The sequence below is a fragment of the Mauremys mutica genome, chromosome 4 (genome assembly GCF_020497125.1).
Source record: "Mauremys mutica isolate MM-2020 ecotype Southern chromosome 4, ASM2049712v1, whole genome shotgun sequence".
Classification (NCBI taxonomy): domain Eukaryota; kingdom Metazoa; phylum Chordata; order Testudines; family Geoemydidae; genus Mauremys; species Mauremys mutica.
The window spans coordinates 19,665,023-19,683,675 of record NC_059075.1 but is presented as its reverse complement, the minus strand read 5'-3'; the positions used below and the strand labels follow the sequence as shown (position 1 = coordinate 19,683,675).

Sequence of the window (18,653 nt, the reverse complement as noted above, 5' to 3'; positions counted from 1 at the left end):
AGACTTTTCAAGTAGGTGAGCATTCAAGGCATCTCTTTTCTCCCCTTGAATAACGGAACATCCAGTGCACTGCTGCATCAGGCTGTGTAATGTCCAATGGACGGCTGTATTGTCACTTACTAAGGAGAAGCTTTGTGGAACTCTTTCTTCTCCATGCTTCAAATTCTGGATCTGGTGTATGGGCTCCCTCCTCTGTGCACACCAGGAGGATAGGAAGGTTCCTTTGCATCACGTTCTGGGTCAGAATGCCCAGGTCATGGTCTCTTTTAAAATGGCAGAGAAGGAATTAGGTGGGACGGGCTTAAAAATATCTTTGATGCTTAATAATATATTTGTCAGGGTATTCTTGACTGTGTCTGTTCAGTAATATAAAGTTATTTTATTTCTTGTTACATTAACTGTTCACCTGTAGGTTAGGTACCAAGGTGATGGTGCATTCAAAGTACCAGAGATTAGTTCTAATGAGATAAAAAGGTAGTGCTTGTAAGCTGTTTGGGTAATACAAAGTATCATGATGAACTGCTAGTAAAGTGAATAGTTCCTGGATTTGCCCAAATTAACAAAGAATTTACACATCTAAAAATATGCAGGTAGAGGAATAAATTTGGTATCTCTGTGTATATACACTTAGACATGTTTTAAATATGTACAGATCATGTATATTTCAGATCTACCTATATCATACATACATGTACACTATAAAAATGAAACCATAATACTTGGTGTTTTAGAAAAGTCTGCAAAAGGAACTAGAATTCTTTTAAACCATCTTATTATTATTATTATTTATTACATAGGGACAACAAGTTGACTATGTTGCTGAGAGAATCATTTGGGAACATCAACTGTAGAACAACCATGATTGCTCATATTTCTGACTCCCCAGCAAATTATGCAGAAACTCTCATGACAATTCAGCTTGCATCACGAATCCACCGAATGAGAAAGAAGAAATCCAAGGTTGGTGTACAAGCAAGCTGCAATTAATTTAATTGAAAATGAATTCTCTGAACCCCTTGGTGGGGGAATGTGGGACTTCTAAACAATGAGGACTAATACAAAATGCATCAAAGCTTGGTAGAGAAATTGACAAACGTGTTGGCCCAAAGCTATTGTTATTCCACTTGATTATTAGTCCTGAAACATTTATGTTTTAAATTTATGCACACTCACATGCACATACACACAATAGATCAATATTCCTTTGATTTGATGGGGGATTATTGCAAAAATTCCTTTGATTTTATGTGGGGCTATTGCAAAAGGTTCAACTTGTTTTAAATAAAAAAAAATAAGGAAAGAATGTAAAATGCTAAGATTGAAAGGCAACATAATATTTTGACGTTATGAAACTTACCTGTGGTAAACTGATTAATATAATAATCATATCATGTTTAAAATGTACATAGATAAGTTTTGTTCTTTAACTTCATATTGTAAAGGTTTTCCACTAGACACAATTGTGGTTGATGGTGAAAGCAGAGCAGAGTCTATAATGACCCTTAGATTTCCTCTCTTATTATAAATATATTTAATATTAATCAAGATTTTCTTTTTTTATAATTAATAGTATGCATCCAGCTCATCTGGAGGAGAAAGTTCATGTGAAGAAGGCCATGTGCGAAGACCACCTCACTTGAGACCCTTTCACCCAAGAACTGTAGCACTTGACCCTGATCTTCCTGTACTGAGTATTTCTAGTGATCCTGATTATTCCTCCAGTAGTGAACAATCTTGTGACACCGTCATCTATGTTGGTCCCAATGGTGCAGCTTTGTCTGACAGGGAACTAACAGATAATGAAGGGCCTCCAGAGTTTGTTCCCATAATTCCTTCCCTTAACAAAAAGAGAAGCAAGGACAACTTTGCTATTGCTAGAAGTTCCGACAAGGACCATTTTAAGTGCAACACTTTTGCTGAATTGCAAGAAAGGTTAGAATTCATTGATGGAAGTGAGGAACCTATAAAATTTGCTTGTGGAGAAACACCTGTTGCATCAAATTGTAGTCCAGTGACAGTGCTAGAAAATGTGCAGTCTAAACTGGTAAATGAAAAACCATCTTCTCCATCTGGAGGGTATAAAAAACCTGTTCCACAGGAAACAGTGTCTCCAAAAAAAGGACATAATCTTCATTTCCAGGCTGCTGTGCAAAGGGGTGGCAGTTGTCATGACAAGAACGCCCCTCACTTCAAAGCGGAACATTCCAAACCACAAACCAAAGCTGAAGGCAAAAAACTGGGCTCAGCCTCAGATGGCGAGAAAGAGAGAGAGACAATCACAGATTCACTGAAATCATCAAAATATAACCCTACTAGGAGTCAAGAGCAGAGTAAGGCCACAGCTGAACCTGTAGTGAAAGAAAAGTCCTCGTATGTGAAGAGACCTTTGCCAAGCCCTGCACCCACACCCCCACAACAGAAAGATCAGACCCTCAAGTCCAAAGAAGCATGTTCAGAGTTGGACAATAGCAGTGCAATCCGGACTCCTCCTGTGGGAATGAGTAAGCAAATGGCTAGCAAACCTGAGCACAACTTGGTAGGAAACACATTTCTAGTTGGCAGTAACACCCAGAATCAATCTGGCGCTATCGAGGTACATAGTTTCCACTCTGCGTTCAAAGGTAAATGTTTTGACCGGGATATACTGACCACCACAGTGACTTTGCAGCAGCCTGTGGAGCTGAATGGAGAGGATGAGCTTGTTTTTACAGTGGTAGAGGAACTATCCATCAGTGGAATTTTAGATAATGGAAGGCCTGCCAGTATCATTAGCTTTAACAGCGACTGCTCCCTTCAGGCTCTTGCATCAGGTTCCAGGCCGGTTAGTATTATTAGCAGTATAAATGATGAGTTTGATGCTTATACCTCACAGGCAAGCTCTAGTGGTGTAAATATTGATATTGTTTTGCCCTTTGCCGAGGATCCATTTTCCAGCAGCAGACGTTCCTCCATCAGTTCTTGGCTTAGTGAAGTTAGCATTTGTACAATTGAAAGTGATGGAGTCCAGTCCAGTGACAGTTTTGTTGCCCAGTCATCTTACAGCTGTAATAAGTCCAAGGAACCTTTCAACTTGGATTTGCCCAATGTAACCACCCCATTGAAAAGCTCCCTGAATGACAGTGGATTTTGTTTCTCAGAGCTGGAAACTGAGAGTATAAATTCTAGCAAAATGTCTTCAACCATCAACAAAAGCCCCCAAACCTCTGAATTAACCAAAGCATCTCAGATGAAAAGTGCTTTTTGTGTAGCTGGTCAACCCGTAAAAGTTAAATCTAGCAACTCTCGAGGTACACCGGTGATAGAAACAATACATTCTAGTCTTCCTAGGAAAACAAAAACTACCTCATCTCCAACCCACAATAATGCCATTGTAAGCTACAGGGAACAGCAGAATCCACACAGTATGTTTGAAGATCCCTGGCTGGTGCGCACGGATAATCACTTGGAAGCGAAAGCTGCAGAATCTCTGCTGTCTCCAAAATCTCACACATTTGGTACTGATAAGCAGCCAACAAAAGCTGCCCAATACTTCAGCAGTGCAGCCAAGCCAACTAAGTCGCAGACTATGCTTGCATGCTCTCAGAGGGTTGTAGATGGTTGTGAAATGGCTTGCAAATCTTCCAATGAAGCCACTAAAAAATCTGAAGCAGCAATGAAAATGCCACAGCTTAAGAGAGGAGCCACCACGCTGGGTGTGATGCCAGTTGCACATAGTAATAGTGCTCCATCAGAAGGTGTGACTAGAGGAAGTTCTGAAGTTGCCTTTGCTGTTGGCAGCCTGAAAACATCCCTGGGAAAGAAGACTCTGCCACAGAAGTCAAGCATGCTACCTAGGCCAAATGGGACCATACCTCCAGCACCTCCTGTACGTAAATCAAGCCTAGAACAGAAAAATGTGGTGGTCACAAATAGCGGAGGCAAAGCTGCAGGCCTGGACTGTCCTAGAGTTGCCACACCAAAAGCTGAGGAAGAGGCAGAATTGCGATCAAAAGCTGGATCTTGGGTTAGTGAAAGTACCAGCTGTAAAACAAGCCTCAAGGGGGACCATTCTTTGCCGAAGATGACTTCAAGTTTAAAGACTAAGGCATCTAAAAGTGAATCTGTTCATCGATATGGGAGTCACATGTCTCTGGAAAGGTGTGATAGTCTGACATCAGTTGGCTCCAAAGCAAACACAACTAGGGAAAATGGCAACGCTAGCATCAACAATGGTAGAACGGGACGATCGGTCCCACGGCTGGGAGTTCCCCCTGTAGCTTCTAATGTGACTTCACCACCATCTCATACTGCACCTTTACCCTGTAAAAACAGCCAGGCAAAAAGTACAACTAACCAGAAGACTCAAGCAAATGGAAACAAAAGCCGCAGCCTTTCTACCAATGGGTCAAAGTCACTTAGCTCCTCTGTCAAATCACTGACTCAGTCTACTGGAAAAAGCTCTAGCATCCCTCCAAGTGGGAAAACAACCCCCCGATCTGTGCAAGGTGTCAACAACAAACCTGGCAGAGGAACTATTATGGGGACAAAGCAAGCAATTAGGGCAGCCAACAGTCGGGTTAATGAACTGGCATCTGGCAGTTCTGTCAAAATGGGGCATTTCAGAGGCTCCACAGACTCTGATAGTGGGAATGACAGTGGTATTAATCTGAGCGATGAAAAATCACAAATTCCAGTCTTGCCATCTCCATATAGCAAGATAACTGCGCCCCGGAGGCCTCAGCGGTATAGCAGTGGGCATGGCAGTGATAATAGTAGTGTTTTAAGTGGAGAACTGCCACCAGCAATGGGAAGGACAGCTCTTTTTTACCACAGTGGTGGCAGCAGTGGCTATGAAAGCATGATTCGTGATAGTGAAGCAACAGGCAGTGCGTCTTCTGCACATGACTCAATGAGTGAAAGCGGAATGTCATCACCAGGACGCATGAGGAGTTTGAAGTCCCCTAAGAAAAGATCGACAGGTAAAAAATTAATGTGACTCAGGCTTGCATTTTCAACCATCTTAGAAATTCATTAATATGTTCCTCATATTTTAGGATGCTGAGTTTTTATTGTGGTTCTTAAGTAAACTGGTAGGTCACTTAGTTTGAATTTAGAGGCCTAGCCACGTTGAAGATATCTATATCTATATGGATAAAAGAGGCACTACATTGTAGATTAATGCTGTTAATTCATTACAAAATTATAGGCTTTGTAGTTTTTAAATCAAGTTTTAAAGCTAAATTATGAAAGAGATACACTGCTTAGTCTTCTGTTTTTGTTCAGAGAGGTGTGACTTCCATTCACTTATGTTTGTCCTAAATCTTCTAAATCCACCACAAAACCAAAGTGATTGGCTGTTCAACAAGGGCTAAATTCTACCACCCTTATTGATCTTCAGTGGCATTTACTTGTTGGCTTCACTGATGCTGCTTGTGTGGGTAAGTGCTACTGAATGAGAGTAACAGCTTCAGAATCATGCTTCTAATGTCCGAGTTTTGGAAATAGTTTTTACTATTCCAGCCAGAAATACTGTGGTCGTTATTGGAGATTCACTGCAATTCATACAATGATAGCTACTGACTGAAAGGCTGCTCCTGCAACCTTTAACTTCTAGTAGGACTATGTGTGGGAGTAGGGTAGGAAATACTCCTCTGAGCATGAGCTTGCTGAATCTGACACTTCAATTGGAAAGGTGTAATTATTGCAATCTCTGTAGGTGCACATGATATTCACTTGTGCCAGCACAACTAAATGAGTTAAACTGATGTATATGTTATGGTGCTTTCTGGCAATAAATCAGTTCAGAGACCTTGTGCAACACTTGCAGCAGTTCTCTTTTCATAGCACATCAACCTCTCCTACAAATCAATATTAGCAGCTGTGTAAAGTTGCACACGTATTGAGAAGGCATAACTCGCTGATGGATTTGTATTTGTTTTTGCCCCAGGAAATGCTTATAAGGAATTTAAAAATGACAAATTATTTCTTTTTCAGCTGAAATTGTCTTCGTTGATAAATTATACCTTACTTTTTGAATGCGTCATACTCTGCCACACTAATATATTTTATATATGAAGTGGGACTTCATAGGAGTTTTATTCAGTATCGTACAAACAAGAAAGGTTTGATAGACCCATTATTGGCCTAAGTATTCAATAGGAAATGTTAACCATCTTCCCCGGGTAACTTAATACTAAACTGTCAAAGTGGATTTGAGACTTGCTTCTGCTGGATTTAAGCTCTTAGGAAAGCAGTGCTAGAGAAACTCATCCTGGGAACTGATCCTACCATCAAAGCCAATGGAAGCCTAGTCCTTAATCCTGCAACCCCTTCCATGTAAGTAGCCCCCTGTGTCCACATGGAGCCCCAATGACTTCAGATTGGGACCACTAGGTACCATAAAGTTCATCTGCTTTGTGTACGTGACTGACTGCATCTGTTTATTGGCTTCAGAGGGGTTTCATCTGCTGGAAGGCGGTTGCAGGATTGGGGTTTTAGTTGATGGGGAGGATCAGGCCTGTAGCTGTGACACAGTCAGACTGAATAACTTGAGGTTGTGGAAAGGATGCCCAGTTGATTACATACCCAGAATAGATTAAATTAATGTGGCCCAGCCGCCTGGCGGTCCCATATTTGCAAGGATTTATTTATTAAGAATATTTATACCAGATAACTCCTTAAGCACATACAGCATATATCTCTCTTTCAATGAGGCCTCGTGAGCTTTTACCTCTATTATTGACCATTCGTAAAGTTTATAAAGCAACTGACCTGATCTCATGGCACTTGACTCCGATGTAGGAGACCCAGGTTTGGAGAGGGCCTCAGTCAAACTCTTCTAAGCAGCAGTGCAGTGTTGCCTCCCTGATGCACTCAGCTGCGGCCACAAGAACAGAGGCAATAATTATAAGATGCCACACCTCTGGTTTTCCCCCAGGAGACTCCAGATACTGAGGAGAATTTTACTTCACTTCTCCCTCAAAGATTCCACCCTATGATGGGAAAGTTTTGGAAGCAACTCCTTTCAGGGAGTCCAGTGTTCCTCTGTGCTTCCATTAAAAGGGAGTCACTAGAGGGTAATGTACATTTCTCCCACTGAGCTCTGAGTCAGCAAGCATGAAGCTGCTCATTCTGCCCATGACAAAGCGACAAAGAGCACAAGCTGTAATATCATTCTTACATTTCAACTTGTTTGGGTGTCATTGGCTCCAGTGATCTGGGGATCGGTGCCACTGGCTTCAGTGTTGCCTGAACATACCTTGTACACTTGTTGGTTAATGACAGATGCATCACTAAGAACTAGTCTTTCAAAAAGTAGAGGGTTACACACGACTGTAAAAAATGCCTGCACCAATGCACTCAGCTTTGTATGGGCAAATACCAGCACCATTTTTATGGGTGCAAGACAGTCTCTGCCTTGTGAAACTTTTGCCCTGATGCATCTTGGTAACAGTGTTGCTCGTTCTTAATTTGGGAGACCCTTGTTAAGTGGCAAGTGAATTTCCTGGTTCCCTGGCCTTTGCAGCTCTGTTGCATTGTGGAAGTGATGTGCTTGGACACAAAAGAGGAGAATTAAGGTTGTAGCGTACCTAGTTGCTGCCCTAAGTGCCAGAAGCCTTCAACTCCCACTGAAATAACCCCACAGCATCTTGCAGCTTGGATGCTGAGTTTAGAGGTGGCCATGTGCCAGTCGGCTGGTGTTATGGTAGAAGACAAAGGGGGGGTGGGTTATGCAGTGGAGTGAGAGGGTGGTTCTGTAAACTGAAGTGGAGAACCTCATCTGAACAAGTCTTGCTTGGAATTAACCTAGGCATAGAACAAATAGCCTGTCAGAATCCTCAAACGTTATCAACCTCGTCACATAACCTACTTGACTACTTTTGCCAGAGTGAAGAAATGAATGAGATCATACTTCCTCACCAAAAAGAAGTGTACTCACTCATGAAAGTGGGGAAATTTTTTTTGGGAAGGCTGGCATAAGGAACTAATGCTTAGATGGCCCTTGGAAGAGCTACTACTGCTGTTTACCACCACCAAACAACCAAGGAGCCTGCCAAAGCCCATGAAAACACTAAGGCCCAGATCCTTAAAGCTATTTAGATGCCTAACTCCCATTGATTTCAGATTGCAGTTATGTACCTAATACCTTCAAAGATCTGGCCTAACTGCCTTACATTATTTTATTAAAAGAAAAGGATAAAAAAAAAAGCATTTCCCCCAAAGTATCCTGAAAACCTATATATTTTCTTTGTTGCGTCATATTTTGCAATATACTAGTACTCCTAGGTTTTGGATGCATAACGTCCCATGTGATGCAAAATACTTCTTAAAAAAATTTATTTAAGGTCTCCAGCGTCGTAGACTGATTCCTGCTCCATTGCCTGATGCTACATCCCTAGGAAGAAAGCCCAGTGTCACTGGCCAGTGGGTTGATCTACCACCTTTGCCAGGCACTTTAAAAGAGCCATTTGAAATTAAAGTTTATGAGATTGATGATGTGGAACGATTGCAGCGACACAGACAAGAGGAAACTGAGGTCAGTACATATTTTACAACAACTCCAGACAACTTAAATTACAATATACAGGCAGAATCACTGCTTGAATGCTAGTTTGGCATTCAGGAAATTGATTGCAATTAAAGCACTATAATTATTAATTTTACAATTCATATGTTGGGGTGCCCTTAACGTAGAAAATGAAAATAATTACTGTCTACAATTAATTGTGTTCAACATGACTGATGGCATGAACGGAAAATACCAATGAATACATTACGAGAAGACTTTATAATCTTAGCCTGCCTGATGAAACTTTACAACCTCTCTCTACTACGGGGTCATTAACTCTTTATGTAAATGACATAAAGTATCCTGGTTAGAATTCTATTAAATCAGGGATATTGCGAGTTTAATTTACTTGTAATTGGAAAACAATTCACTTAATTCTATTCTGGAGACCAGAGTTCTGTAGTCTTCTGATGCCTTTTTTTCCCCAATTTTTTCCAAAATAGCCTTTCCAGGATGTTGAAAAGGTAAGAATGCTTTTATGTAACTACAAATTCCTCTGTCTTAATGTTCTTAAAGAGTTCAGAGTTTCATTTAACATTATTAGACTGTGTTTATTATTTGCACTAGTGGAGAAAATAATTTCTCTACAAACAGTAGCAATTTCAGAGTATATTAGAGATGTATGTTAATTCAGAAAAGTGCAATAAATGCTTAACTGATTGCGGCATGCTGTTTCTGTAGATTAGAATCCATTAATGCACACTTCAAGCGAAGAGAAAAAAACCCTGTTAAATGTTACAGTGTAATGAGGTGGGTAGGGTTTGGGTGGCGCTGACAGAGGCCAGGCCATGAAGTGGTCTTTCTGTGCCTTTCAAGGGTCTGATGTATTTCAATACCAAGCTGAAGATTTTAGAAAGGCGCCATCAGCGGATTAGAGAAGTGAAGGCAAAGCATGAATGTCTGAAGGAAGAGTTGGAAGAGACAAAGTGCAGATTGATGATGGATCCAAATAAGTGGAAAGAAGAGTGTAAGTATTTTGCCACAGTCACTGTGATGCCCAGATTCAGCAAGGAATTTATGTACATGCTTAACTTTAAGTAATGAGTAATTTTAACTCATTTGACTTTAAGCATGTGCTTAAATTGCTAGCTGATTGGGGCCTTAAAGAACTTTGCACAGCAATGAAGTTTGGTACGGTATGGGATTGCTTTGCAATATTGGGATACTGTGAGTAGAATTCAGAAACTATCAAAGCAGTCCAATCAGAAGAGAGGCAAAATTATACAAAGACAGAAATAATAATAATAATAATAATAATAAATACTTTATATAGTGCTTTATAGCCATAGAGGTATTTTATACCAGGGAATAAGTACTATTACCCTCGTTTTGCAGATGGGAAACTGAGGTGTTGAAATCAGAGCCTTATTCCAGAAAAGCACTTAAACATATGCTTATATTCGTTGCTAGATTAGAGCCTAGGGCTGGACTTCTGACTCTAGTGAAGCTAATGGCAAAAGTCACTTGAGCTGAACGGGGACTTTGTTTCTTACATGATGACACCAATTATTGCTGACTGAAGATGTTCAGTTATGCATCTGAAATAATATTTTATTGTAGACAGTTTCTCATATAAACATTTTGGTTTTTTGCTAACAGTTGAGGTTGACCCTCACCTTGATAAGGAGTCTCAGGAGTATCTGGAGGCACTGGAACAAGTGACAGAGGAACTAGAGCAGTGTGTTAATCTGTGCAAGTCACATGTCATGATAGTGACCTGTTTTGATATCGGCATGATATCCGATGCGCAAGATGGAGTTCGAGAAGTGGAAGTTTGAAGGTGTTTTTTCAAGGGACTTTGGGAAGTGGAGCCAAACTGTCCAACATGAAGAAGAAAAAGGATTCGGAAGTGAAAGTGGAAATGTGAAGACTTAAAGCCACAATGAATGTTGTAGAGACTGATAGAGATGAGGAATTGGAATGTTTATAAATCATTATGGTGCCTCTACGTGACCTGAACTGTACAAAGATTAAAAATAGAAATAAACGTTGTTTCTAACAGAGAAAAGCAGAAAAATCTAGTACAAACCAAGATTTAAAAAAACAAACAGAAAACAATGGAAGTGCCTTTAAAATTCATTTGATTTTCATTTTTGTATTTGGTGCTAGAATTAAAGCCAGCAAACCTAAGCAGACCACAAAATGTATTCCTATAAAATATTTTATACTGTATAGTGTATTTATGACTATATGTAAAAAAACCAACATTGTAGCACAAGCAATAAGTAAATTATGTTTTCATACCTGAACTTGCCTTCTTGTTTAATAGAAAAGCTGTTTTATGTAGCAGAACTAAAATTGTATTATAATTGTTTTCTTGGTTAGGATTCAAGATATTTTTATGAACATTTACCTATTGAAAAAGTGTATTATGGAATTTCAAGATGATTGTTTTACGTTCTGTTTTTGTATTATTCCTTTTTCAGATCAAAATAAATGTTTGGGTTCCATTTTTATATATATAAACTGCTTAACTACTTCCTTGGTTACTAACCTCCTTTTTCATGGATCCGATCTTTTTAGAGTTGTTACCGAACTTGAGGAAGTCTAGAAAGGGCATTGTGGTTTGTTTTTCTCTGACTACAGGAACTGAGAATTATGTTTATTACCAAAACCATAAAACAAGCAAAAAAAAAAGTTTTTGTAAATTTTAAGTTAGGTCCATATTTTTATATAGTTTTGACTATAAATAAAGGTTTTTGCATTATGAACTTTTAAGACAAATAGTATATCTTTTTACAGTTTTTCTAAGGAAGGCAAACCCTCAGGATCAAGTTTATACATGCTGCATGAGATTTGTGCTTTTTTGAAGGAGACCACCTAAGTGTGGAAACTATTGATAAATTTGTTGCCAAACGAATACTTTTGAAAAGGTTTAATAGTGTATGTAATATCACATTTCATAATGAATCATATTTTCTGATCATCTTGCTTTTTATGGGTTTTTTCAAATCCTTTGTACAAATGTGTATTATAACAGCTTGCTTCAGCTTTTATCTGTGAATAAAAGATACATCTATTGTTAACATTGCTTCTTATTATATACATGATTTTCTCTATGCTGCAATACAATGTTAGGAGTGCAAGGCATATATATATATATATAGGTGTTAGATTTTTAAGAGGTATTTAGGTACCTAATGATGCATGTCTTTCCCCAGGCCATACAGGAAATCTGTGGCTATGCTGAGAATTGGACTCAGGTCTCCTGAATCCAAGTTTAGTTTTGTTAAATATTATTTAAAACATTTTGACTTCAGTGGAGTCGGGATTTCACCCAATGGGAAGACTCCCACCCAAGGTGATTTACAGTTTATTGGGCTTGATCCATCTCCACATGGGAGTTGGGTTCAGTTGTCTCCATGGCACTAGCCCAGTATCCCTGAGGCTGTGCATTGTCCCACTGCTCCCTCCCTCCAACTAATTAGCAGGGAATTTGCAAGGAAGTTAACATACACTCTTCCTCCTCATTAAAGGCAGAGTTTCTTTAGGGGAAGGAAGCTCTGGCAATGTGAGCTGGAGAAAAGTCGCAGGTAATCCAGACCCTCCAGCAAATTGCAGGGGATCGGGGAGGTTTGGATATCTGGGTGGGATTCCTTATCCTGCAGATGGTAGAGTTTGCAAGAAATTCTACAAAGGGTAACCTCATGGTGTTCCTTACCTCTTTCCCCTTGAATTGACCATGGAAATGGTACAGTCCAGCTCATTTTTATTTATTGCACATTGAATCATATTTGTTGGTGCACAAAATATAGACAGAAATGTAGGGACCTAGTTTCTGTGTTCCTCTATTGCTGTGTTAGCTCTTTTTCCAGGCAGTGGACCAGGTCTGCCTGGATTCTGGTGCAAAGCTATTGCAAAATGGGACTGTGCCCCATGCTCCTGCAGACAATGTTCTAAATAGCCAATGCAAGTTAGATGTATAGAGTCCTGGACTGTGAGAAGAGAGATTGGTCTAGAAGTGGCAGTGTTGTAACTAAGTGTTCTGTCTGATCCAGCGCCTGTTGATTTCAGTGGATGCAGGATGGGGCTATAAATTCATATTATTTTTACAATTCTTTTGAAACAGTTATAGGAGTAGCAGTTATTCAAAAGATGAATAGCTTGGATTACAGAATCATTACACACAAGCCTATTTATCAATTAAATAAATTGATACCTCCTATGAAGGGGGGAGGGATAGCTCAGTGATTTGAGCATTGGCCTGCTAAAACCAGGATTGTGAGTTCAATCCTTGAGGGAGCCACTTAGGGATCTGGGGCAAAAATTGGTCCTGCTAGTGAAGGCAGGGGGCTGGACTCCATGACCTTTCAAGGTCCCTTCCAGTTCTAGGAGATTGGTATATCTCCAATTATTACCTTTACCTATAAAAAAGACAGCATAGAGTCAGCAAGGTCAAATATCTCTTAGGAAAAACACATACTTGCATAGGTGCTGAAACTAGGGGGTTCTGGGGGGTGCAGCCACACCCCCTGGTTTGAAGTGGTTTCCATTATATACAGGGTTTACAGTTTGGTTCAGTGATTCTCAGCATCTCCACTGTGCAAATTGTTCTAGCACTCCTGCATACTTGGCCAGACAGCAGTACAACCTGGGGTTCTTGCTATATGAAGTGAAAAGGACAAGGAAAGATGAGCTCGTATTTTGAAAAGGAAACACTGTTGTTTTTGGTGGATTAATGTTGATAGGCTCCATGGTGCTGACTTTGCCAGTATGACTATCCTATGAAGATACATGGCCATATCCCACCACTGATGACAAAATCCTGCTGAAGTGAGTTTTATGCAGAAACTGATCACAGGATATGACCCATCCACACATCTGGGCCAGGTTCCAATCTCCATTACACTAGTGTAAATCCAGAGTAATTCCTAGAACTGCAATCGCTTATTCATGAAACACATTATTGGGTTTCATTCAAACTAGTACATAAACCTGCACAATCTCGACTGGGTACAAACCTCTTTGTTATGCACTCCACTCATCCTCAAAAGGTTTATTTTTTTCAACTATTACAAATCTTTAAACAACAAAAGCTCCCCCAAATTATATAAACATAAAGGAAAAACTACAGCAAAATAATTTGGTTAAATACACAACTGTATATTATTTGTAGATCACCCCAGTATCCTTTTATAATTGCATCTAGCTATGCTTATGTTTACCACATAGTAACTACAGAAGGAACATTTCAGAGTTCCTTGGTTCTGTATCCACATACCGATAGCACCTTTCTGCTTTGGCAGCAAAGATCCATCCTCAGTTTCATTTAGCCTCTGGTTCAGTGACACAAATGCAAAATGAGGTGAGGCACCATGAATGAAACTACAAGCTTGTCTGCATGCAAATCCTGCCCTTTGTGATTGTGGACAGTAAATTATCCCCCAATTTTTTTTCAATTATCCTTTAGTTTATCATGCTCCTTCCTTTCTAGTTACTTTTGCAGTTCTGTCCAGTTAAAATTGATACAAATATATTCTTAGGGTATGAATCAAGACTTTTTTTTGTGGAAGACTTAATGATATAAGATCACAAGTAGTAATTGCAAAATGAAGCTGGATGGTTTATTTCATTAATTTTCCATGGAGATTTAATGATCTAAGAGGGCCATTAAATTGCATACTTAAGGAAGTGATCTTGTTGAATTTGTTACGATATAAAATGAAACCTTGGTAACCTACGATACAAGAAAAATCATGCAAGTTACTTCTGGCAGGGCTAATGCTTTCTAGACTGACTCTTCTCTGTGCCCAACAGGGCTGCTTTGTTCAGTGGCTTGCAATTCTGAATTCCTAAACTCTTCCACATGCTTAATTTCTATCTAAAACGATTGCCCGAGACTCTGAAGCTGATGATAATGATACCATGTAGCTAATAGGAGGTTCCCCAGTACTGGAAAAGCTCTAAAAGAGTGATATGGGTGTTACATGTCAGGTGTGCATGCACCTCTTGAGCAGAGATTTTAATTCGTGTCTGTTTGGCCCATGCATGTTTTCCTGGCAAGGTATATCTGGTTCTCTAGGCTTCAAATGCTGCCTCTCCTGCTGAGATGCTATGCCTGTGAGTGATGGCCACTCTAAGTGTGTCTGTTGCTTGGGGGAGTCCCACATCTCTCAGCAGTGCAACTTCTGCCTGGCCCTCAAGTCCAGGGCAAAGAAGAACAGAGAGATTAAATTCAGACTGTTAATGATGGAACACTCCCTTAAAACAACTTTTGAGTCAGACAGGAGACCTGCCCAGCATACATCTGTCTCCAGACAGGTTCAGTGCCCCTTCAACCTTGGTGCGTGTGTCCCCTAAAAGAGAGAAGATTTTGGAGGCATCAGGGAAGGCTTCCAAAATTCCAATTGAAGGGGTCAATTCACAGTACAAACTATTGGCTATCTGGCAGTTAGCAACACCCTCCAGTCTGGTCTTACCTCTGTCAATGAGGCACTCCTAGATCCAGCAAAGACAGTGTAAGAGACACCTTCCACTATCCTGCCCACAGATAAACAGGCAGATAAGAAGTATTATTTCCCACCTAAAGAGTCTGACTTTTTGTTCTCCCACTCTCCACTTAACTTCCTGATGGTGGATGTGGTAAATGAGCAGGGGCAACAGGAAAGGAGGGATAGCTCAGTAGTTTGAGCATTGGTCTCCTAAACCCAGGGTTGTGAGCTCAATCCTTGAGGGATTCGAGGCAAAAATCTGTCTGGGGATTGAGCCTGCTTTAAGCAGGGGGGTTGGAGTAGATGAGGTCCCTTCTAACCCTGGTATTCTATGATTCTAATAGCCCTTCTCTAAATCTACCTGTATGGAAAAGGCTGATGCATCTGGGATGGTGAACTATCAGGTGGTGGTGGTGGCCAAATATGACTTTACAAATTATACCAATTCAGAGCTTTTATTGAACACCTAACACAAGAATATAGGGAAAGGGAGCAACTCCAGTTCATCATCTCTGAGGCCCATTATTAGCCAGAACGGCTCTTCAAGCATCCTGAGATGCTGCAGACACTGCTGCCAGGTTCATCTCCACATTGGTAGCAATGCATGGTTCCAACTCCAGGCGTTTGAGAGAAGTATGGAACACAGTGGAAGATCTACCCTTTGACAGTCTTAAACTTTTCTTGGAAACCACATGTGGGTCCTTGCACGCTCTGAAAGACTCTGGGCCTACATTATGGTCCCTGGGCCTATATACACCTACACCTAAGAAAACGTTTAGTAGGTCACAGTCAGCCCAGAAATTGTGTCCTGCTCAGTTTTCTGGATTTCATAGATCCACTGAACCCTGCTAAAAAGAGACATAGATTTCAAAGAAAGAGGGCCGCCCAACTGCCCTCCACATCCACCCAGTCATCTTCAAGGCAACAGTTTTGATGGGTTGGTCGAGGATTTGACTCCTCCATTGGTCCACCTCCCCCCACTTTGGAGTCCACTTTGCCTAGTTCCACCATGCTTGGAGGAGGAGCACTACCCCTCATCATGGGCAAATCAATAAGGGTCATGACAGAATATGTAAAATGTATCCTGAATATTCTATATCAACAAACAGAGAGGAGCAAGATTCTCCTTCCTCCCACCCTCCACCTCCCCGCCCTGTGTGCTGAAGCCATGAAATTATGAAACTGATGAATAGCTCATCAGATAATGGGATAGCCTAATTTTGGCAATTAATTTGTTTTTGACTACTAGCAGTAAATATGCCCAGTGGCTTGAGATGGGATGTTAGCTGGGATGGGATCTGAGTTACTACAGAGAATTCTTTCCTGGGTGTCTGGCTGGTGAGTCTTGTCCACATGCTCAGGGTTTAGCTGATCGCCATATTTGGGGTCAGGAAGGAATTTTCCTCCAGGGAAGATTGGCAGAAGCCCTGGGGATTTTTTGCCTTCCTCTGCAGCGTGGGGCACGGGTCACTTGGTGGAAGGTTCTCTGCACCTTGAAGTCTTTAGTTTAAACCATGATTTAAGGACTTCAATGGCTCAAACACAGGTTTGATACAGGAGTGGGTGGGTGAGATTCTGTGGCCTGCATTGTGCAGGAGGTCAGACTAGATGATCATAATGGTCCCTTCTGACCTTAAAGTCTATGATTCTATAAGATCCAAATTTCAACAGCCTACCTCCCTGGTATTCAGAATACCACAACCAAGGTCCTCAGCAGGCACTGCTCACAGGACTATGAATGGGAACTAGACACCCAAGTTCTACATCATATATTCCCAAGAAGGGGACTGCTAGAGGTGGATCTCTTCACCACCTCCAGGAACAGGAAGTGCCCTTTTTTTCTGCTCACAAGAGGGTCTGAGCCACCAATCCTTGGGGAGACACCTTTCTTCTATTCTGGAAGAAGGACCTGTTGTGTGTATTTCCTCAATGTTGTTGATACTCAGGTGTTGAACAGGACCAGATGGGACAGGGCCAAAGTTATAGTGCCAACCTGGCCAAGTCAAGCTTGGTAACCTTACCTGCTTCACCCGTGTGTCCAACCATTGCTCAAGCTCCTGACTATTTCCCATCTCCTGGCACAGGATGTTGGTCACGTGCTTCAACTCAAAGTAGTGATTCTCCACCTCAGGGCATGGCTCCTCAATGGTTCATGAGGTTAGAAGCCTTCTGCTGTACAGAAGTACAACAAGTGTTACTGAATAATAGAAAAAGGCCAATCTATGCTACTTACCAGCAGAAATGGAAGAGATTCTTCCACTAGTGGTGTTGTCACTGCTTCCTACCTGATTTGGTGCCACTTTCAATTATCCTGGATTATCGGTTGGATCTGAAGAAATTGGGGTTAGCAATTAGATTGATTAAGGTCCATTTGGATGCAGCATCATCTTCTTGTAGGAGGATTCTCTATATCTGCTCACCCAGAGTTATCTAAGTTCATTAAGGAGTTGGGGCATCTCTACCTGCAGATGAGAGACCCCACTCCAACCTGGGACTCAATTACCTTATGAGACCTCCATTTGACTGAATGGCAATTTGCTTTCTGCTCCATTTATCTATGAAGATGGACTGTTTAGTAGCCACCACATTGTCTTATAGGCTTGGGGAAATTGGAGCACTGATGGCAGAGCCCCCCCTTTACAGTATTCTTCAAGGACAAGGTCTCTTTACACCCCCCACCCTAAATTTTTTATCAGAGGTTCTATCAGAGTTACACCGTAACCAATCTATTCATCTACCAGTGTTTTTTCTGAAGCTGCATACTTCTCTGCTGGAATCCTGTTTCATATGTTTCCAATATATGATTTTAAACATTACACCCTGATCCATGCCAACAGATCCAATGCGGCACTTGGGTCTGCAATACTGGACTCTATTCTGAAGCTCCTCCTCCACCTGGAGATACTGCTTGGAAGACACCTGAAGGGGAGCCAGCCAAAGGGACACCACTAAAAGAAGAAAACCACGTTTCTCACTTTGTGCAGTAACCATGTTTTTTCAAGATTAGTGTGTAACACCCACAGACAGGATTGAACCTGGGACTTCTGGAGCTAAATGCACGAGTTAAAAACTACATGGCCTTAGCAAAGGCTGTAGAGCAGACTTATTAATATCTAAATGGTGTCAGTGCCACTAGAGGGGACGTGCTCCATTACCTGCCCTCCTTCCCCTCTGCTTCAGACGGTTCTCTTGAAGACGTTTGGGTCAAGAAGGAACCGAGGGCAGTTTGCCCGTGCACCCCTATATAGCCTCAGTGTCTGGCATGAGGAGAACTAGAACACATGCACAGGCCTAACGGACATGCTACCTGAAAATCTCTGATCAAGGGCTCAAGAGGTGCATTCACGCCTGAAGTGGTGAATCCATAGGGGGACACATCTCAAAGAACAGTGGTTACTGCACAAAGTGAGTAACCCCTTCTTTATCCCCTCTTCTTCCTGGAGCCTTCCACCAAGCTTAGGAAAAAGTGACCCAAGGTCACTCCAAACTACGTATCTTCTGCAGCACAGCTCTGCTGCAATGCTAGGGATTGCTGTAGTAGATCTTCATCTCCTCACTGTCAGAAGGTGAAATTCATGTCTCCACAATGGCCAGTCGCCAAATGCCAATGCACTACTCCAGCCCTATTGTGAGGCCTCAAATGGAACTTGAGTGGTGCATAGTTCTTGGCTGGC

At 41.2% G+C, this 18,653-nt stretch overlaps 1 protein-coding gene across 1 annotated transcript in view; it reads left to right on the top strand.

The window, feature by feature from the left end:
• The window catches only part of KIF26A (kinesin family member 26A), a 138,344-nt gene extending 126,792 nt beyond the window's left edge, over window positions 1–11,552 (top strand). The window contains exons 11-16 of the mRNA XM_045017009.1: window positions 798–960; window positions 1,571–4,958; window positions 8,325–8,515; window positions 8,992–9,012; window positions 9,365–9,515; window positions 10,148–11,552. Coding sequence (XP_044872944.1) covers window positions 798–960; window positions 1,571–4,958; window positions 8,325–8,515; window positions 8,992–9,012; window positions 9,365–9,515; window positions 10,148–10,326 — 4,093 coding nt within the window. The 3' untranslated portion in view covers window positions 10,327–11,552. The remainder of the gene's footprint in view (window positions 1–797; window positions 961–1,570; window positions 4,959–8,324; window positions 8,516–8,991; window positions 9,013–9,364; window positions 9,516–10,147) is intronic.
• The last annotated feature ends 7,101 nt before the right edge of the window (window positions 11,553–18,653 follow it).